At 35.0% G+C, this 22,626-nt stretch overlaps 2 protein-coding genes and 1 long non-coding RNA gene across 6 annotated transcripts; all 3 read right to left on the reverse strand.

Moving 5' to 3' along the window:
* Positions 1–1,113: 1,113 nt before the first annotated feature.
* Positions 1,114–11,157, reverse strand: LOC112514959 (putative ABC1 protein At2g40090). Its single transcript, XM_025121614.1, has 12 exons — positions 10,851–11,157; positions 9,850–10,004; positions 9,632–9,757; positions 9,381–9,476; positions 9,159–9,259; positions 8,685–8,721; positions 6,147–6,365; positions 5,791–5,902; positions 3,754–3,845; positions 3,392–3,571; positions 2,813–2,926; positions 1,114–2,483 (listed from the first exon to the last, which is right to left on the reverse strand). Exons 1-12 carry the CDS (start codon positions 11,035–11,037, stop codon positions 2,244–2,246), a joined length of 1,659 nt encoding a protein of 552 aa, XP_024977382.1. The 5' UTR covers positions 11,038–11,157; the 3' UTR covers positions 1,114–2,243.
* Positions 11,158–12,360: 1,203 nt separating this feature from the next.
* On the reverse strand, positions 12,361–16,237 carry LOC112520402 (putative ABC1 protein At2g40090). The gene is made up of 11 exons (XM_025128789.1): positions 16,051–16,237; positions 14,954–15,108; positions 14,684–14,809; positions 14,512–14,607; positions 14,253–14,390; positions 13,904–14,122; positions 13,702–13,813; positions 13,387–13,478; positions 13,039–13,218; positions 12,730–12,843; positions 12,361–12,621 (listed from the first exon to the last, which is right to left on the reverse strand). Exons 1-11 carry the CDS (start codon positions 16,235–16,237, stop codon positions 12,361–12,363), a joined length of 1,680 nt encoding a protein of 559 aa, XP_024984557.1.
* Positions 16,238–18,465: 2,228 nt separating this feature from the next.
* Positions 18,466–22,163, reverse strand: LOC112523772. 4 transcript variants are annotated; one of them, XR_003070297.1, is made up of 5 exons: positions 21,914–22,146; positions 21,258–21,318; positions 20,932–21,171; positions 19,611–19,687; positions 18,466–18,993 (listed from the first exon to the last, which is right to left on the reverse strand). It is a non-coding gene; the product is annotated as an uncharacterized LOC112523772 (long non-coding RNA). The 4 variants fall into 4 exon arrangements; XR_003070296.1 differs by having other exon boundaries at positions 20,932–21,318; positions 21,914–22,163; XR_003070299.1 differs by having other exon boundaries at positions 19,611–19,699; positions 20,932–21,318; positions 21,914–22,163.
* Between the last annotated feature and the right edge of the window lie 463 nt (positions 22,164–22,626).

Genomic DNA, 22,626 nt, shown 5'->3' on the forward strand with positions numbered 1-22,626 from the left:
ATAACAGCAAGAGAAGATGTTAGACCCCATAACTCTTATTATAAAAGTAATGAAAAATATACAAGTATAGAAGTGAAGAGGATCGATGGAAGAAAAGCTGGAAGAAATCCTAAGTGTACAAAACCAACCAGAGATGCGATGAAGGGTCCATAGGTGCGATGAACAATGCATCTCCATCACCCCTCTGGTCATTAACACTTAGAGGATTCAACAACTGTTCAATCAGAGATATCCAAGCAAGAAGATTCGTAAGAAACTCCTGATTGAACATGCTTCCTAGAAGACAACTAAAGATGACTTATCGACAGCTGAATTTCTATTTCGCTAAGTAGATTGAGATAATTTCCAGATTTCTAGATAGATATCTTTTCCCTAGATAGTTATCTCTTAAAATAGATTGCTAGTATAAATATCTTTTATATTTCTTGTAATCATTGTCGCTCCTTCTCGTCAAAGCAATAATAGTGATCAGATCTTTGAAGCTTCATAATTCTCTTAAATATTCTTAAGCTGTTCTACACTATTATTCATCCATACGATAGATTTAGGTTCTTCATAACATAAATCTCCGTGTTATTGAAAGATATGGGTTCAACAGAAGAACATAACAGAACTTTCATATTTTTCAACAAAAGGCTTGAGACCAGCCATGACCATGCATGACTCGTTGGACTTGGCAAAGGACTAGTTCACCTCCACTTAAGGACCCTGACATGGTTTTCATGCTCTCGAACCACTAACTACATGAGTTAAGGACCGGTAATCCCAGGGACCATCAAGTCGGTAATACAACATCAGAAACATGTTAATGCTTCATAATTTCAACCCAAGAACATATTAGTTACAGTCCTAAGGGGCCATGTGTCTCTATAGATATATTGACATTACAACAAAATTTATATTCTAAAACAAACTAACACAATATATCTCACTCAAAAGTAAAGTCTAGAAGGTGGAATGTATACAAACATGTACATAAAACAAAAAGATAAAGAGAATTATAAAAAAAATGGTTTACAATGATAAAAAGGTTAAATGTATGAAATAACAACCTACTTTCATAAAATTTCTTATTATAACATTATACTTTTGTTTTTCTTTATTACACAACAGTTGGGGGCTTAATGAAGTTGGTTTTATATTATTGTCTATTTATACAAAATTTACAGACTTTTGATGAAGTTGGTTGGGATTTTAACTCTTTATGGTCCATAGCAATAATGCTTGTATGTATGTTCAACTTGTGTAGTGATTTATTATGGTGGTTCAAGCATTTGAATAGGAATTTGGAGGTGGGGTGTTATTGTATTGATGACTCTACAAAGTGAAAAAGAAAAAAAGTTATTACACTACTTAGGGGTGAAGGATATAGCTGAATTGGGACAGCTATTTTTGCAAAGATGTAGCAACTAGTATTAACTAAAAGGCATTACTTTAAGACATCATAATCTGTTTCTAAGAATTCTGTTTAAATGCTTTATCATACATTATAGATATAGATTTATAGTAGCTTTCGTTATGTTTTTGGAGCAGTTGGCAACCTTTTGAGCTATTTGCATCAAGAAGGGTGAAATACTACAAAGATGATGACAACAAGAGAAGAACAAAACAGGACTTCATGGACTTCTGAACGAAAGGCTCGAGACCACCCATGACCAAGACTCGTTGGAATTGGCAAAGGAACTAGTTTTTTTCATGCACTCGAACCACGACCTACATGGTTTAAGGACCGGTAGTCTTAGGGATCATCAAGTCAGTAATACAACATCGAAAACATGTTAATGCTTCATAATCTCAACCCAAGAATATATTAGTTACAGACATTGGCCATATGTGTCTCTATAGATATATTGACATTTCAAAATTTATATTCTAAATCAAACTAACACAATGTATCCCACTCAAAAGTGAGGTCTCAAAGGTGAGGAGTACACAAACATGTCCTTCACCGCAAAACATAAAACAATTGTTTCTGCGAAAACTCTCAGCTTGTGCAAAAAGGGTGAGCGGAAAAGTAAGAAGCAAGACCAGTAGATACGAGGCAATAAAAAAAGTATGGAATATATCAATAACATAGATGTATATGTGTCAATACAGTTGCCTAACTTATTGGATATCTCAAAGTAGTATGGACTAGGAACAAGGGGTTCAAAGCCAAAGAATACCCTAAAACGAGTTAAAAATTGAAGTATTGAACACCAAATGATTTCCTTGGGTGTGATTTATATCTTCTATATGTATATCTAAATATATGCTAATGATTTAGTATTGTGCTTCCCTGTCAAGAGTGTGAAAGCACCACGAAACTGCAGTATCCACAAGGCTACTTGCATTATGCCAAACCGGACTTCTAGCGAAATCTCCTCCAACCAGATACGTAATAAGCTAAAGAGGGATTTGGCATGTGATAACTTCTCATCAATAAGTGCCTCAGAAGAAACTCTTCCAATGATAATGAAAGACTCTACAGAAGATCTTTGTACCTGGTACCAGATTATGATCAAAATGTCAAATGACCCATAAACATTCATGGGATAAGATCAAAAGTTGACCTAAATGATGGACTAAGGCCGTCAAATGTTCAAGTATTCCAGTTACATGTGAAAACGAATTCCCTGATAAGCTTACTGCAACTTATTGACACAAAAATTACATCCAAATGGCTTTACTAAGATCTAATTTAGTATGGGTGGGTATGCATGTGAATAGGTTGCATCCAGCACGGATATCTAACTACATGAGGTGGATGCTGAACTCTTTTTTATGCAGACCAGAACAGACAACTATCAAATTAAATTGCAGAAAGACATACCAGTGCGTTATTTACTGCACGCAAGCAATCATTCGTCTTCAACATTAAAAGGATGACACGAGGCAGTTTATGCAGAAGCTCTGTGATTTGAGGAAAATAGAGGGAAGCATACATCTGTGAAACAAGACATACATTATAGGTCAACAACAAAGCAACACTCCAGATGCAAACAACTTTGTCACTCATTCATAGAACATAATAAGAGAAAGAGAGAGAGAGAGAGAGAGAGAGAGAGAGAGAGAGAGGTAACACCCCCTTCCCAAGATGGAAAAGGAGGCAACATCCAAATCTAAGAAAAATCACCAAAACATGTGCAGAGCATAAATCAACCAATACTCAAAATAAAAACCACCAGGTAAATTAAAGGATTTCAAATTTCACCCAAAAGATATAAACTAAAGTGACATAATATGCAGCATTTGCAGTTCAAACAGTTGGTATGGTAAATCTACATGTGCTCTTTAAGTGGACGATTATTCAATTTAAGGGACATGGAAAGACCAATATTGAGTCCAAAAACAATGAAAATGGAAAGCTTCATCTGATTTGATGAAGTGGCCTTTAATAATGTAAGTTCACCTGAAGTTCTGACTGATCACTGGTATTGCCTTGTATAGCCAGATGATCAACAGCAGGATCAATAACCCTATTCCAAGGCCTCATAGTAAGAATCCCTGCAAAGAGTGCGTACAGATCCTCTCCAGCGCCCAATTTCATACAATTTTCCTTTATTGCATTGGCATCAGCCAGTACCAAAGCCTGTAAGGAAGTCCCATGGTTCAGTTGTTAATGATGACAAATAGAACGGCAGCATGCAGAATGAGCAGACAACTGGCAGAAAAAGGTAACTTTAGAGAAGTCTATGCTAAAGTGGACATGAAAAAAGGTACAAACAGATGACATAAAAAGGCCCTTAACATTCAAGAAATTGAAAGGTGCACCTTCCAGAGAGCAGCATAGTTGGTCCTGGTAGAAATGTCGAGTTCTTTGTACAGACCATGGTCCAGCAGTACCAATTGTGGTTTTTTTCTCCCTGTATACAAAGAAACAGCACCAATGATGAAGATACATTTGCATGCAGGAAAATAATGGAAAAATTACATGTAAAGAAATCAGTAGAGGCTGGTGATGACAAAGAGGCTGGAATCACATGCAGCTGTTAGTTAGCATGTCTATCATCCCATACATACATGTCCAAGGGTCAAGACTATAGACTCACAAAGAACAAGTTTTCCCTATAGACTACAGTAATATACTCCCTGATTTCCTAACACCCTAACCAACTTGGGACTTATTTTCAATCTTCTTCAATGACCCAGTCAATGCCACGATCATATCACAATACCATAGCATATTCCAAATTAGAGGTTTCTTGATTTATTGTCCAAGGCCCTAAATGTATTCTCCATATTCTCGATGGTGTTTTAACTAGAAATCATGTTTTTCGAGTATTATGCACATGTCTTCATGGTACTGGAGCCCCAAGGCTCACAATACAAACCCAAATCAGCCACTTTACTTCTTCATGTCCAGTCACAATAATTGTAGCTTTAAATATTTTATATTTATTGATGATTACTCTAAAATTACATGGCTTTGTTTACCCACAACCCCGCGTTGAGATCTTCTCTTTTTAGTGGCATTTTGTGCTTGCATTCAAAATCAACTTGGTGTAAAACCTAAAGCTCCTCGCAAAGATAGCACGAAAGAGCATCTTTTAAATTAAATTACAAGGTTCATGGACAAACTTGGAATTTTACAAAAAACCTCCAGGGTTTACACTCCACAACATGGAGTGGTTGAGTGAAAGAAATAGATACTTGTTAGAAATCACTTGAACTTTGATTTTCATCACATTATTCTTTAGAAATTTTTGGCGGATGATGTTCATGACATTGTAGCATGTATATGGATTTCCTTCATTAAATTAAATCCTGATGGCCTTATGGCACGTCTCAAAGATTGTCTAGTAGCTAAAGGCTACTCCCAGTCCCAGATCTATCATAAAGACTATGTACTACGACAATCAACCGACTATGCACATCTCAAAGACCCGATTTTCCATGAACAAAAAAGCATAACAAGATTGATTGCCACTTTATTCGTGAAATAGCAGTTGGAACATCTGGTGAGCACCTATCAATTAGAAGAATTTTGGAACTGTTCGGAACAAGTTGCTGATATATTGACAACAAGCTATGCATATTAGCCTTGCATGCGACAAGTTGGTCCAAGGGTCCAACTGGAGGAGTATTAGACTCAAGTTAAAGTCTGTGATTGTCATATTTAGGCATGTTTAAACTAGGGTATATCTTGATTCAACCCTCGGCAACGTATAATATGTATTCTATATATCCTACTTCTGTCTTGATAAGAAACCATACTTTCTGAGTATGAGATACTGTCTTCAGGACCTTATATGAATCACAAGGTACATTTTTAAGGATATGATATGTATGTCATGGAATTAAAAAATGGAGCAAGATTAGCACATATATTAGGATTATGAATGTATGGAATTCTATTGGAAAACAAAGCAAGCTTGGCTAATGTTGCAATCTCACAAGCCCCAATCCCATACTATCAACGCATTTCATGAAACAAAAGCTGACTATAGCTATTGAAAGAAGGTAGAACCATCTCAAGCTTATAAACAACATGGTACTTTAAAATTTTAAATTAAGCTTCAAAGTGTAGATCTCTGTTCTTCGTCATGCAATTTGCCAAATCGAAGCCCTGTCACAAGGAATCAGGTTTTTCTATAAATCTTTTATGAGCAATACATGTCATCGTAAAACCGCATTTGCTTTATTCAGAGGGAGAAATAAATAAAATCCTATTGTCGACACTAGTTTCCTTCCATACCAAATTAACATCACAAAGAAACCCATGCATGTAAAAGAAACTAGATAAGATTAGAAGATCTTAAATAAAAACAAAGAATAACAAGATATGATCCTAAGTATTAGATGCCTTACCAAGAATGCCACGTCTCTGAGAAGGCATTGTACGAACTAGCAAGTTAGCAGCATGTGGATCACAGTGCACAAATCCATGTTTGAACATCATTTCAGCGAATGTTTTACTGACCTGTGTTGTGTAAAACAAAGCTATTACAATAAATTTTCAACAACCAAGCAGCATGAAATATAAATTTGATATTAGGTACAGACATGACAAACAAACGAAGCAATTGAAAGCATAATAGACAGCCTCAAAATTACATAGCCCAATGACAAGGTACGGGAAAACAAAAAATAACAAGAACCATGCACATGTTCCATTTAAAAGAGTACCATCCTGGCAATTTGCAGTACAGAGAAAATGAACTTACTAGCCTTGCAATGTCATGTGGTGCGATTCCAAGTTCTTGGATACACTTCAAATCATTCACTTGTGCACCGTCCACGAACTCCATGGTCAACACTTTTGTGGTACTTAGGTTCCAATATACCGCAGGGGCATAAACATAGTCTGCAATATGAGGAGATAACCTTCGAAAGTTATCCATACATTTTATGCTGTTCTTGGCCTCAATTAAGAAATCTAGTTCCTGATAACCATCATTGGAGCTTAATTAACAAAAAATCTATAAAAGAATACACAGATTCCTATATCAGAACAGCATGCATAGACACCAAAACATAATGGGAAAAATCCTCGCATAGACCAAAATGATAGGTAGACCTAATATGCTGAAGAAACAAATTGAGCAGGAAGATTTAAGTTACTGAAGAGGCCAGGTTTCAGGCTGTCACTAATTAAGGAGACAGTTTCACATTTGGATGTGTTGTGAATGTGATTATTCTGGCTTAAAGTCACAATAATCGATTTTGCAATGTTTGACAAAACTGATGTTTGATTTTCTGATTTTTTTAGGGCCAAAAATATAATTACCGGAAGCAGGTACACAGTTGCTCCAAGAAAACTTTTTTCAGGGCAAATATAAATTTACCCAACTATCTCTAACTTTAGTTGAATCATTTTCTGATTATTTGATTCTGATTCTTTAAGTCCCAATAATCAATTGAAAACGCACAACCAAACACCCCGAAGTAACAATTATATAATTTGAAATGGTAGCACTTCAACAGAGTCTGAAGCAAGAATAAGTTTAATAGAGATCCAGGGTTTCATTCCGTTAACTTGGAATGGTTAAGTAACAGATTTTGTGATCTGGAATATAGGAACCTCAACAGAGTTTGGGACAGAGCATTGCTCAGCAGAGCTATCATAATTCGCAGGTTTTTTCCATCATTGAGGGTCTTAGTTGTTTATCTTAACTAAAAGGATATTAGTGCCTTTTAAGTATGATGTTCAGATGTTGGACAATTATGTGTAAGTGCTGTGTATGTATATTATCATATTGGTTTCATTCTAGAAACCCAAAGTCATATGCATGTTCCAGTACGAGACTTAGGATTTGAGTAACGGCTATGAAGATGTATTCTTAGTGTTAGTTTAAAGAAATAGATATCCTTTGATTCAATTGTACAGATCTGTGAGAATTCAAAAAAATATTAAATGTATATATGTCAATTTATGAGCAACACATTGGAAGTGAGATTTACAAAATCATTTCATACTGGAAGATTACGACTCGTTCATATTTTTGCAGAAGTTAAAAAAAATTGTTAAGAGTTTGATCAAGTCAAACTGTAACATGAAGCCATGATCTAGAAATTGCATTTTGGTAGGATGTGACAAGAAAATTTTGATAGAAAGAAAGCTTAATGACAAAAGAAAGAAGAAATAAATAAGTAATAGTTGAAAATATCAAGGGAGAGGAGGTAAAGGCGGCCATGCAATTCCCCTGTAAGGCTATAAATACAGCATTATTTTACTTTTGAGCTCAAAGTTTATGTTGGACTTTTCGTATTCAAGTTCTTTTGAGTGTACGTCATTCATTTTTATAAGCTAATTACGTAGGTTGTTATGGTGTTCAATTTTGTGGTATCATCAAAAGATATGAACTTTGTTCTCATTTAAACCAACATCACGAAACTGATAATACATTATCGGATATTCACTTTGGTTAAAACTATTTGTTACCAAGTCAAACAGAAAACAAGTTCAGTCTCATGTCATCTAGGGGTGTGTTACGTGTACTCTTCCATCATTGGTGCTTCTTGCGATAAACCTTGGCAAAAGAGGATGATGGCCAAGATGGTGAATTTTTATTGTGTTTATTGGCTGACTCATATTTCTTCTTATTGGTTCCTAAGCCTTTGTTTTGCTTTTTAGTGTTCAGCAGCATCACATTTTATTGTCTTTCAGAAATATGGTTATTACTATTACACTTTGTATATTAGTTTTATCAAGTCCGTATACAAGTTAATATTCTATCTTATCATTGCATTTCATTTCATTTATATTTGTGTGTTGCCCACTGGCATAGCACAATATGTCCAAGAGCAAGGTACATTTTATGTGTTGGCATTGGAGTAGTTGGACTACATTTTACGATCACGGCCTTAGTTTCATGCATAATTGTGGATCCTTTGCAACTGAACCATGGGCCTTCTTAGAGACAACCCCTTAAGATATAGAAGTATTGTACATTTTATAGATGTGTGGATATTTGATGACCATATATCACACTACTTCTCTCAAAGTCAGCTCCGGGTGTTCATTGTGGGGTTTTGATGCACTTATGCCTTTAGAAAAAGAATATATGTTACAAAAAGCGGATTCCTTTTACTATGTGGAACCCACATTATGGGTCAATGGTTGTGAGGAATTGAAGGCGTAAGAATTATGTAAAGAAACACAGAAGATCAGACTGTTAAAAGATCATGGCATGCCTATTCAAGATACAGCAGGATATCATGACGATTTGAGAAGGAATAAGGTCAAAACATTTGCATCTAACCTTAGGAAGACTGTCACGTACTTCATCCACCAACCACCTATATCAAAACCCAAGCACAAACATGGTTATTGCCAATTATCTCCATTAATAAACACGTTCATAAATGTAAGGGGATTCAGATTATTATTAGATGTTGGACCCACGAACCAACGATAAGATGCATGTCTGTCAAAGAATGCAGTTAGTGTGATATCAAACAAGAAAGTACACACCAAGTCACTAATGAACAACAGAACAAGCACGTAAAATATATATGCATCGATGTCACATTCATCATGTTGATTGAAGTAGCATGAAATATATACATGGCCATTGCAAATGAAAACTTGTAAAGAGGGAATATGGCAAACATATAGTAAAAGAAACACATACATCCGTATCCAATACAAAGAAGTAGGACATTAATGTCTGCACATAAAGTGATGATGATGGATTAGTTTTCACAATCAATTCAGTAAGCTAAAACATATAAACCTGTAATCAAATGAAGGGAAGAGCCAATGCAAAGTGTTCACAATCAATTCCACTGTTGCATAATCTGCATCTGCGGTATCTGTCATGTGCATATGTTGTACCTGAAACAAGGATACACTATCAAATGAGGAAAATCGATGTTCCAACTCTCCATTAAATAACATGAGTCAAGTCTTCCATGCAGAACATAAATAAGTGTGAGCAACAGGAAGAGTTTGAAACCTTCACAGCAACTTTTTCTCCCTGATGAGTGCGAGCAACATGAACTTGAGCAAGGGAAGCACTCGCAATAGGGACAGGATCAAACTCATCAAATATCTGTGCAAGGAAACACTTCACTCAATTTTATGACTCGAAATAACCAGAAAAAAAAAGTAAGAGTTTACATTGAGATTGGAAAAGCAAGCATTAAATTTGATGCCCATGTCGCAAATGAAGATATCATTGGGAGATAATACAGTAAATATGCATACTTCTTCAGGTGCCCCACCAAGCTCGTTCTTGACAACTTGGCACACTTGATCGTAGGAAGAAGTTGGACATCTATTCAACATCGACTCCCTCAATGTATTAATGTACTCTTGAGGTACCAAATATTCCTACATTACATATTATAAAAATCCAACCTTCAGATAACAAACTGAATTCTTTATATCTATCATGGGTATCCATGAGAAGGAGCAGGTCCTACCAGTTGGCCTATATATTGACCAAGCTTGATATATATTCCACCATTTTTGAAACAGAGTTGTTCAATTCTACGTGCACTCCTGGTGTGGACTTCACGCTTAACTCTTGTCCTCTCAATGCTATCTTCTGGCAGTCCCAATAGTGAATACTCATAATCTAAAAACAAATCAATATTTACTCTTTTAGAATGAACTAAAAAATAGTGAAGTCTTTTGAATTTTATAGAAAACACTGCAGATTGAACATCAATTTATGACAATAGGTAAATAAAAAAAATTAATAAATAATATAATGTTCATTATCACTCTTTAGGACTAGAAACTGAATTTTGAAATCCCCCAAGTTCATTTAAACAAATAAATGGACCAGTAAACTTTAACCATGTATAAACATCAAGGCCTCAAAAGCCACTGATGAACAGGCATGAAATAATAAATCAATTGGTTATAACCTAACTAAACCAAAGTATGTTTAAATGTGTGTGTTTGGGAGGGGAGATGACCCAACCCCACTCGTTTCCATCCAACTTTCAAGTATAAAATGGATGTTTCGTCTAAATATATGATATCAAATTAGGCCGACCATATTATGCCAATACCTAAAGTAACCTGATAGGAAGTGAAAATTGAATCACATGGAAAGGTTAATCTATTTTGGAGTTATAGTTTGATCCTTTGACAATTGACATCAAACCTATTGTCGCTGGATCACGATCTTGAAAAAAAAAATCAGACCAGAAAGACTTTTAGCTGCAATACTTGTGATGAACTCTAATTAAACGGTGGGATTAATTTACTGAAGGGCCCAAACACTCTAATCGGGAAACACCATTTCAAAATTGATTCAAAGATCCGTATCACATGTAATTTCAATAACAGAAGTGCACATACACAGGAAATAGCAACAGTCGCATAACAAACATAATTTCAACGACTTCCTCACGCTTGAAGTTCTCTGAAGTAGAATTCAAGAATAAGATTGGGGTTAATTAAGGAAACTTACCGAAAGCAATGGTGGCAGCAGTGAGGGAGAGGCGAAAGAGGCGGACGGGGACAGTGGTACAAACCTTGAGGGAAGTGGCAGGATCATCGGATTTAGCAATGGCCACGGCACCAGTTCCGGCGCTCAAGGCGGTGGCGGCAAATGCGAACTTCGATTTAGCCCCCCAAATAGATCGTGCCACCACCATGTTTGGTTGTTCCCAAGTATGTTTCCCGGGAATAAAGGGAATCAAACGTGGCGGTGGCGGTGGCGGTGGCGGTGGCGGTAGGGGGTGGGCCGCCCTTTTTGTTCGACGCGATAGTCGAACCCTTTTTGTGGTTAATTTTGCTCCGCATAGGCAACGGCTAAAATCTATTGAAATTAGGATCCATCCTTCTACCTAAATTCTACCTAAAATTAATACAATCCTTCCACAGGACGGAGGTGTATATAAATATTGGTAAATTAATATAATATTTTATTTTATTTTTATAAATATTTTTTGACAAAACCTCTTAAAATCATTTTTTTGGATGAATATTATATATTGATACATATTACTTAAAATTCAAGATTACAAATAAATTATATATAAATACAACTTATTAAAACTTTATTTTTGAATTCGTGTAACTAATTGCAGATAACCAAAATCAAATTCAAAATAAATATCTCATTTTAAATATGAAAAATCTAAAATATAATTACGAAAATTATTGAATTTCTAAGAGAATACAATATTGTTATCCTTAAAGAAAATTATATTATTAAATCAAAATTAAATTACTTTATTATTAAATCTAAATTAAATTTAAATAAAAAAATTATATAAAAACCAGAATTTTAAAATAGTTAATTTAACACTAATATTGGTATATTTTTTTCAATTTTTATGATATATTCAAAAAGCCTAAAGATCTTTCCTCTTGTCGCTGGAGCTCTTGATAGCACATTCAAGCAAGTTTATGAATGAATGGAATCAGTTGAAGGAGCGGCCAAGGATGAAAGCTTTGATTGCGCTCTGTTGTGGTTGGCTTTTTCCTTGCCTAGCGAACATAGAGAGAATCCTCTTTGTATGTGCGTTATCTCTTGTTTATTCTTCTAGTTGGTGCTTCTTATGCTTATGAAAAACTGTGTGATACTCTATTTCTTCTTGGGTTGTCTGTAAATGTAGTTCATGGTTCACGGGTGAGGTTACCTGGATAGGCTGGCAGTTCCTTATGTATCAGGGCTCAAGTGATTCACCGAAGCAACGAAACATTAGGATTCAGCTAGGGATGAAACAGCAGAAGCCAAATTGGTGGTGGCTTATAACCTCATCATCATAGTTCTCTAGGCTGATGAGTTTGAGCTATGACTATGAGTTATGGAGTCTTATGTAGTAATGTACAGTTGATTCTAAAATAACAATAAAGAAAGACAAGAAGCATGGAAAACATAGATGCATGTGTGTCAATGAAGTTGCTTAACTTATATTATATAACACAAAGCAGCATGGATCAGGGAAAGAGACTGAAAGCCGAAGAATACACTAAAATGGGTAGAGAAAAGAAAGACTGAACGCAAATGATCCAGCATCGTGCTTCCCCGTCCAGAGAGTGAAAGCTCTACGAATCTGCAATATCCACAAGGCTACCTGCATTATGCCAAACCGGGCTTCTAGCGAAATCTCCTCCAACCAGATATGTAGTAAGCTAAAGAGGGATTTCGCATGTGATAACTTCTCATCAATAAGTGCCTCCGAAGAAACTCTTCCAATAATGATAAAAGACTCCACAGAAAGTCTTTGTACCTGGTACCAGATTATGATCAAAATGTCAAACGGCCCATAAACATTTATGGGATGAAGTCAAAAGCTGACTTAAATCTTGGACTAAGGCTGTCAAATGTTCAAGTATACCAGTGCATTATTTACTGCACGCAAGCAATCATTCGTTTTCAGCATTAAAAGAATGACACGAGGCAGTTTATGCAGAAGCTCTGTGATTTGAGGAAAATAGAGGGAAGCATACATCTGCAAAACAAGACATAAGTTATCGGTCAACAACAGAGCAGATGCAGACAGTTGGTACGGTAAATCTACCTTCGCTCTTTTAAGAAAATGATTATTAACCTCATAGGACATGGAAAGACAAATATCGAGTCCAAAAACAATGAAAGCGGAAAGCTTCGTCTGATTTGATGAGGTGGCTTTTAATAGTAAGCTCACCTGAAGTTCTGAATGATCACTGGCATTGCCTTGCATAGTCAGATGATCAACAGTCGGATCAATAACCCTATTCCAAGGCCTCATGGTAAGAATCCCTGCAAACAGTGCGTACAGATCCTCTCCAGAACCCAATTTCAAGCAGTTTTCTTTTATTGCATTGGCATCAGCCAGTACCAAAGCCTGTAAGGAAGTCCCACGGTTCAGTTGTCAATGATGTCGCATGCAGATTGGCAGACAATTTGCAAAAATGGGCAACTTCACAGAAGTCTAAGCTAAAGTGGGCATGAAGAAAAGGTATAAACAGACGACATAGAAGGCCTTTAACATTCAAGAAATTGAAATGTGCACCTTCCAGAGAGCAGCATAGTTGGTCCTGGTAGAAATGTCGAGTTCTTTGTACAGACCATTATCCAGCAGTACCAATTGTGGTTTTCTTCTTCCTGTATACAAAGAAACAGCATCAATGATGAAAATGCAACTGCAGGGAGAGATAAACAAAATCATATTGTCGAAGTTAATTTACCTCCATATCAAATTAGCATAACAAGAAACCTATGTATGTAAGAGAAACTAGCTAATAAGATTAAAAGATCTTAAATAAAAACATGGAATAACAAAGTATGATCCCCAAGTGTCTTTTTTAGCAATTAGATAAGGCCTTACCAAAAATGCCACGTTTGTGAGAAGGCATTATACGAACTAGCAAGTTAGCAGCGTGCACATCACAATGCACACATCCATGTTTGAACATCATTTCAGCAAACGTTTGAGAGACCTGTGTTGTGTAAAACAAAGCTCTAACAATAGATATTCAACAGCCACGCAACATGTAACATATAATGCAGTATGGAGAAAATGAACTTACTAGCCTTGCAATGTCATGTGGTTCGATTCCAAGTCTTTGGATGCTCTTTAAATCATTCACTTGTGCACCGTCCACAAACTCCATGGTCAACAATTTTGTGGTACTTAAGTTCCAATATACCACAGGGGCATAAACATAGTCTGCAATATGAGGAGATAACCTTCGAAAGTTATCCATACATTTTACGTTGTTCTTGGCCTCAATTAAGAAATCTAGTTCCTGATAAGCATCATTGGAGCTTAATTATGTAAAGGAACACGGAAGATCGGACTGTTAAAAGATTGTGGCATGCCTATTCAAGATGCAACAGGATATCATGACAATCTGAGATCAAAATTTTGAATCTAACCCGAGGTAGACAGTCGCGTACTTCATCCACCAACCACCTGTAATCAAATGAAGGGAAGAGCCGATGCAAAGTGTTGACAATCAATTCCACTGTCGCATAATCCGCGTCTGCAGTATCTGTCATGTGCATATGTTGTACCTAAAAAAAGGATACACTATCAAATGAGGAACAACGATGTTCCAAATCTCCACCAAATAACAGGAGTCACGTCTTCCATGCAAAACCTAAATAAGCGTGAGCAACAGTAAGAGTTTGAAACCTTCACAGCAACTTTTTCTCCCTGATGAGTGCGAGCAACATGAACTTGAGCAACAGAAGCACTCGCAATAGGGACAGGGTCAAACTCATCAAATATCTGTGTAAGAAAGGAAGCATTAAATTTGATGTTCATGTTGCAAATGAAGATATCCTAACACAATAAATATACATACCTCTTCAGGTTCCCCACCAAGCTCTTTCTTGACAACTTGACACACTTGATCGTAGGAAGAAGTCGGACATCTATTCAGCATCGACTCCCTCAATGTATTAATGTACTCTTGAGGTACCAAATATTCCTAAACCAGAAAATCCCATTCAGCTCAACCATGAAGATATGCTTTATGCATAACATTATGTAGTATAAAAATCCAATCTTTGAATATCAAACTGAATTCTTTATATCTATCATGGGTATATCCATGAGAAGGGGCAGGTCCTACCAGTTGACCTATATATTGACCAAGCTTGATATATATTCCACCATTTTTGAAACAGAGTTGTTCAAGCCTACGTGCACCCCTGGTGTGAACTTCACGTTTAACTCTTGTCCTCTCAATGCTATCTTCTGGCAGTCCCGATAGTGAATACTCATAATCTAAAAGCACATCAATAGTTCTCTCTTTTAGAATGAAGTAAAAAATAGTGAAGTCATTTGAATTTTATAGAAAACACAGCAGATTGCATCGATTTATGACAAAAGGATTAATAATGTTTATTATCACTTTTTGGGTATCAAAACTGAATTTTGAAATCCCACAAGTTCATTTAAGCAAATAAATGGACCAGAGAACTTTACACCATGGATAAACATCAAGGCCTCAAAAGCCACTGATGAACAGGCATGAAACAAAGTATGTTTGGATGCATGTGTTTGGGAGGGGAGATGTGTTGATTTTGGGGTACTTAAAATTGGCTAGAACCGATCCTACTTATTGCTTTCAAGGCGAGTAAACTCTCTATCCTTAAGCAATTTCACCCACAGTGTAGGTGCTTTGGGATTTGACGAATTGCCTCTCAATATAAAATGAAGCACCGTTTGTAGAAGGATTATTAACACTGCACTAGTTCGGAAAATCATGGATAAACTATTGAGTAAGCAATGATTTCTTGAAGCCTATAAAGTGTAATTTTATAGCAGGACACTTTTAGGATAATATGGTACGAGAGGGATGTGTTTTGGGTGTTTATAGGTAGCTAATAGCTATATATAGGTATAAATGACAGCCCTTTGAAGTGTCATGAATTGGCAGTTTTGTGATGGTTTGAACCGTATGCAGTAACTGTCACTATTGGTGACGCTTCAAAACGTCGCAAACTGTTCAATAGAACCATCGTAATGGTTAGCCATGCAAACAAGTGTCACATATACATGAATCGCCATGATTGCTTTTTAACACACTCACTTAAATTTGTCGCACTTGTTTGGTGCGTCATTAATGAGACTGTCAAAATTTTAAATATAGAAAAATGGGTCTCATATCTACTCACGCTTCAAGTTCAGAAGTCGAATTCAACAATAAAATCTAAGGAAAGTTACCCAAAGCAATGGTGGCAGCAGTGAGGGAGAGACGAAAGAGGCGGACAGGGACAGTGGTACAAATCTTGAGGGAAGTGGCAGGATCGTCGGATTTAACAATGGCCACGGCACCAGCTCCGACGCCCAAGGCGGTGGCAGCAAATGCGAACTTCGATTTAGCCCCCCAAATAGATCGTGCCACCACCATCTTTGGTTTTCCTCAATATGTTTTCCGGGAATAAATGGAAGCAAAAGTGGGCGTGGAGGTGGAGGCAGGGGGTGGGCCGGCCTCCTGCCTTATTTGCTCGACACGATACAGACTGAGTAGTCGTACAGTTTATTTTGCCTCCCATGGCAACGGCTAGAATCTATCCATGAATTCTACCAAATAAACAATACAATTTCTTATTATCTTAATTGCATACCTAATGCATTGATTTCACTCGTTTTCCACGTCCTAATAAAATTCATTTTTTATCATTTACTAAATGCTTACTCAGTTAAGTGAACATCAAGTCATTTTACCTTACCGGATGAATATGGTAAGAATCAAGAATCTTATCCGGTAAGAACGAGACAAGGACCAAAAGTGTTACCCAGTAAGTGAAGACGACGACTCTTACCACGGTAAGCGCTTACCGGGTAAATTGTTGCATACGATACCGTTTGGTGGACTAGAATCTTATTAGGTAAGTAAATGATAGTGTTAAATTTACCGGTAAGCGCTTACCGGGTAAGTATTTGGTAAACGGCTCTTAAATCGATTGCAATTTACTGTTTCTTCTTTCAATGCATAATTTAATATGATTATGGGACCGTTTATCAAAACTTATTGTTTCTTCTTTCAATGCTATTTACTGTTTTTCTTTCAACATTAAAACTTATTTTTGTATTTTCAAATACATAATTTAATATGATTATGATCTTAAAAAAGTACATGTAACATCATTATCTTTTTACCGTCCAACAAGGATAAAATTGGAATAGTTTTTGTTAGGAGAGGGTGATGACCGAGCCGAAGCTCTTTTCCTAACATTCTTTCCTTTTGCCGTTCAAAAAAAAAAGATGAGGAAAGGGGATAGAGTCATCTGGGTCAACGATGTAATTTCCAATTGTGATAAAATTGGAATATCCCTTTTTTACAGACCCGCCAAATCTTTCGGTACGATTTTTATTTGAATCAAAAGATTCGTAAACAATTTCTAAACTAACTAGAAGGTACTCGTGCAATGCATCGAGACATATTTTCATTTCAATGTTTCGTTTTATTTTTTATCCATGTCGATATAATACGATTTTATATGGTTTTGAAAAAGAGATAATGTTTCTATTTTTAAATAAAATATAAATTTAAAAATATTATATAAAATTTGCAAAAAAATATCAATATAATATCAAATTAACTATTTAAAAGTTTTTGTTTATGTATTTTGTTTAATTCAAATTTTTTATTATAATTTTATTTAATGTAACGAAGTAACTTACTTTAGGCTTAATAATATATTTTTTATAAAGACTAGAAAAGTACTCGCGCAATGCAGCGAAACACATCTATATTTTAATGTGCTATTTTATTATTTGTCTCTGTCGAAGTTATAATAAGATTTTATGTGTTTTTAATAAAGCAATAATTATTTTATTTTTGAATAAAATATAAATTTGAAGATATCATAAAAATTTTAAAAAAATATATAAATGTTAATATCAAATCAACTATTTAAAAGTTCTCTATTTTTTTATGTAATTTCTTTAATTTTTTTAATATAATTTAATTTAAGTTTAATAACGAAATAACTTATTTTTGATTTAATAATATAACATTTTATAAAAAAAATAATTAAGTATTTTGTTAGAACTCAATGATTATCTTAATTATATTTTAGATTTTTTTATATTCAAAATGAGATGTTTATCTACAGTTAGTTACACGAATTCAGATATAAAGCTTTAATAAGTTGTACTTATACACAATTTACTTGTAATCTTGAGTTTTAAATAATATGCATTAATAAACAGTAGTTTACGTATAAAAAATGGTTTTTAAGAGTATTTGTTAAATGTTTTATAATATATTATAGATAACTAGTTATGTACCCACACAATGCAGCAGGAGCCGTGAATTTTAACGATTTTAAAGTTTCATTGATTTTATTAGAGAAGATTTAACAATGAAATAAGTTACATATGGTCTTTACATATTAATACAATTTGAATAAATAAGCGTTATGATTCCAATTACAATCTATCAATGAAAAAAAATTATGATAGTTTAAAATCCAACATATTTAAACGACTCTACAAATGAGTTCAATTTACACCAAGAGCAAATAATCAAGAGATCAAGACCGAGAGTTCTAACGCAATTGTAGATTAAGAGATTTTTTTTAGCCAAGCATGCTCATATGTACATAAATCTTAATAAAAATAAAAAATTATCAATCTCGATCTTATAAACGAGTTAATTGATTGAAAAGGTTCGATATTTCAATAAATGTTCGAGCTCATATATTGAAAAGGTCATTTGACTCGAGCCTGGTATTTTTTTTCTGAGCCCGACTCGAATAACCTACTCTTTGAGACTATAATGTAAGTGGTGTATGAGAAGCAACACAAAGGCTAACCTTTTGCAGACGCAGAACAACGAAAGGTACAAAATTCAGTAAGTAAAGAAAAAATGTTTTCTTAAACGTAGCTGATGATGCATACGCGCTATGAGCCAAACATGATTTTGTGCCTAGGTGAATTACTGAACAAGGTATGATAGAAGGAAACTCTTGCAATGAAGGAAAAATTGGCAACCTCCACAGTTGATAAGAAGAGAGCAATGCAATATCTACTGGGGACCCTCTACAGCAACCCTTGACAGCCTTGTATACAGGGCTGAGCAACGGGACCAGTTTTCTGAATAAAATCTTGATATGGTTTTGGCAAGCTCTCAGGACGCATTACGAAAGCATACATGACCTGCAATGGTTAATGAAAAGTATAAATGTAGATTCATTTGTTATTATACCGTTTACAAGGCAAAATTCGAACTTATCAGAGTTAATTAGAGTTAGGATTGTAATAGTTTCATAAACATCATAGAGATTTTCGATTTGTCTAGAAATGTTACATTAAAAGGTCATACTTGAAACAACTATTTGAATCTATATGGAAAAAATAAAATAAGATGATCATATGAACCTCGATTTATTGCAACTTCAAAAATCTGGGGTAAAATAGTGATCCATGTTACCGGAGCACATGATAAAGCAAAAAGTAAAGAATCCCCATGTCTCCATGAGCTTCCCCATAGGTGGAACTTCTTCGATTTTGCAAAATTGTAAGCACACTTTAAACAACAAAGAACTTAGAGCATTTTTTTAGAACCCTCCCCCTTTTGTTTGGAGTTGAAAAAAATAGAAGATTTTGCTTTAAAAGTATGTCTAAAAGCCAAAATTGCAAATTTAAGTTTGTGTAGGATCACAACATTGCAAATAGAAGATCTAAGTTTTGCAACACCAACCAAATTGCCAAACAAAACTCTGAACTGCTTCTTATATGACAAACATTGGTTCCATAGCAAGTTAATTATGTACCTGAGCAAGCCTACCAAGAAGATATAAAGCAAGTGTTCACCTCCGGTTGCAATCATCTAATGAAAGAATAGACAAACCTGCGATTGAACCTGTTAAAATTCTGCTCCATCATCACCTTTAACAAAGTCATATATGTGAAATAGATACATTAGGATCAAATATTTTTACAGAAGTAGATAAATTTATTTTACTCTATGCTTAATCTCAGGAATATAAACCTTTATCAACAAAAAGCATGTATAGACAATAATGTTATCACTTAGTACACATTGTCATAACACTGGAAGGCTCCAGTTCCAGGGAATTTCATATTCCGTCTTTCTCTGGGTAATATGGGTATCGAAGCTCTTCGGCTCGACCCATTCCAACTTGAATTTCCTATATAAACATAGAATCCCTACATGCCAAATTAAAATATATAATAGCCAAAAATAAATCATCAAGCACCCTGTATATGCTTGTATCCCACATACAACTTAAGTTTAGAATATTTGGGCACCTAAAATCTGAAGTACAAAAATAAGGGGCCGTTTATTAAACGGTTACCCGTTAAGTGTTTACTGGGTAATTTTTTCTTACCGGATGAACATTGCAAGAGTCAAAATTCTTACCCGATAAGAGCAATGATAATTGATAAAGATGAAGAGTCTTACTCGGTAAGTGAGGGTGACAACACTTACCCGGGTAAGCACTTACCGGGTAAATTGTTGATATGATACCATTTTGATGTACTGCAATCCTACCCGGTAAAATAAATTACAATGTTAACTCCTAAGGGTAAGCGCTTACCAGGTAAACATTTAGGTAAACGGCCCCTAAGATTCACTAATTTTTTTTTATCACATATAGCTCTTTCAAGTTTGAACCTTTAAGCTATTAACATGTGAGACTGATCTTTAACTGCTTATCCTAAAGGCTCAAAAGCAATGGAAGCTCAAAAAACCAAAAATAAAAAACTAATCCAACCATCTTCTGGTCATAATCAAAAGCAATGTTAAGACTCTCTCTCCCCCCCAAACAACACAAGCTACAACTATTAAGATACATCACATCAAAGAGCATTTGAAGTAATATTTGGTCCAAACAACTTATTGTTCGCACTGTTTGGTTCTACTTGCAGTCCAATGGTTTTGTTTTAGATGCTAAGCAATCTCAAAGTATCCAATGGTGGTTAGAAAAAAGAAGATATAATCGTCAAAGACATCAAACAAACACTCAACAAATGAATAAACTTCAAAATTCAAAATTTACAAAGATATTGAAAACCCCAAATTCATTTTACAACAAAATAAAACGAAGGTGGTTTGGAAAAGAATAATACCCCTTGAAGCTTCGGTATCCATAAATCTATATCAATCTAGTGATATATCAAACACTCTTTTCTGTAAAATGTAGAACCAAAAACAACACTTAGGTCATTCCATTTAAAACTCAAAATCAAATCGTGAATAAACCAAGAATTAGAGGAAGGGGATAAGTAACTTATATTCGAATTCGTTTGAGGGCAAAAGAGGTGGTTACTGGTGTAATCGTCTCAAGGAAAGAGAATGGGCAATCCCCCCTGTGACAAACATAACACCACAAAAAACACAATATTGGTTTGCACTATGAAATTAACAAATTGATAAACATACAGTAGTATAATACCCCAATTTTGCAGTCTCCTGGTTTTCAAAGACTTCCATTTCGAAACTGCAGCTGTGTAAATCTACAAAAGCCCTTGTTTGAGTTAGAGAAATAAAGGATTAGCCAGCTACATAGTTGGTCTCAATTTCGAAGTGAAAATTTATACTATTCTGATTTCTGGATACGCTAATGAACAAAAAGGAATAGGAGACAAAACAACAACAAAGAGTAGAAGATGCAAGAAATCGACAATCACTAAACCATGTAAAAAATCTTGAATCATGAGAATTGAAAATTGCAAGAAATAGGGAAATTTTAATCCTGCAAAATGGGGCTATGACCAAAACAAAAAAATAAATGAACAATTGAAAAAAAAACTTGCTAATCAGTTGCAACCGAAGACCCAAAAGAGAACACGTTTCTAAGTTAATCCCAGAGATCCACCAAGCAAGATATGAAATTGATTACATACTAAATCCCTCTGAGGCATTTCCTCAAACACCTTAGGTGCACATTCGCCACAAATCGAAAAAAGAAACCCATACCTCAAATCGATAGCCAAATCCATACCTTAAATTGATAGAAAGAGTATGAATCGAGAAAAATACACAAAATTTAGAATTAACAATAGTATGAAACGATAGAAAACTACACAAAACCATTAATTGAATATTTACCTGAATCAAGAGTATCAAGCTAGAGCATGAAGCAATATAGGATGAATCGAGAGTATGGAGCGACATAGGAAGACTGAGAGCGATACACATCACTAAAAACCCTGTATCGAAAGGATGAAGCGTCGTCTTGGAGGCCTCAATCGTCTTCTTGGAAATAAGCGTGAGCGTGTAGAAGGACTGTCACTGATATGTGTGAAGAGTTTATCTATAAGACGTACGAGATTCGACGGAGAGGTTGAGGCCATAAGGGGAGGGGGGTTATACTTATCGAGATTAAATCGATTCTGTATTCTCGAAAATCGGTCGGTGATGAAATCGAATCCGTATTCTTTAAAATCTGTTGGCGATGAAATCGGATAGGGTTGAAATCGTTTCTGTTGGCGATAAAATAGGATAGGAATAAAATTGGATAGGGATGAAATCGTTTAGGGTTTTGGAATGACTTTAATATGTTGTACCATTAGCAATAGAGGTTGTCTTTAAGAGTTTATAAAATTTTAAGAGTTTTAATCAAATGCATTATAAGATACTAGAAGAGTACTCGAGCAATGCAGCGAGACACATCTTAATTTTAATGTTCTATTTTATTCTTTGTCTCTATCGATGTTATAATACGATTTTATGCGTTTTAAAGAAAACAATAATGATTTTATTTTTGAATAATATATAAATTTGAAGATATCATAAAAATTTGAAAAAAATTATATCAATTT

The sequence above is a fragment of the Cynara cardunculus genome, assembly GCF_001531365.2.
Source record: "Cynara cardunculus var. scolymus isolate 2C chromosome LG 1, CcrdV1, whole genome shotgun sequence".
Taxonomy (NCBI): Eukaryota; Viridiplantae; Streptophyta; class Magnoliopsida; order Asterales; family Asteraceae; genus Cynara; species Cynara cardunculus.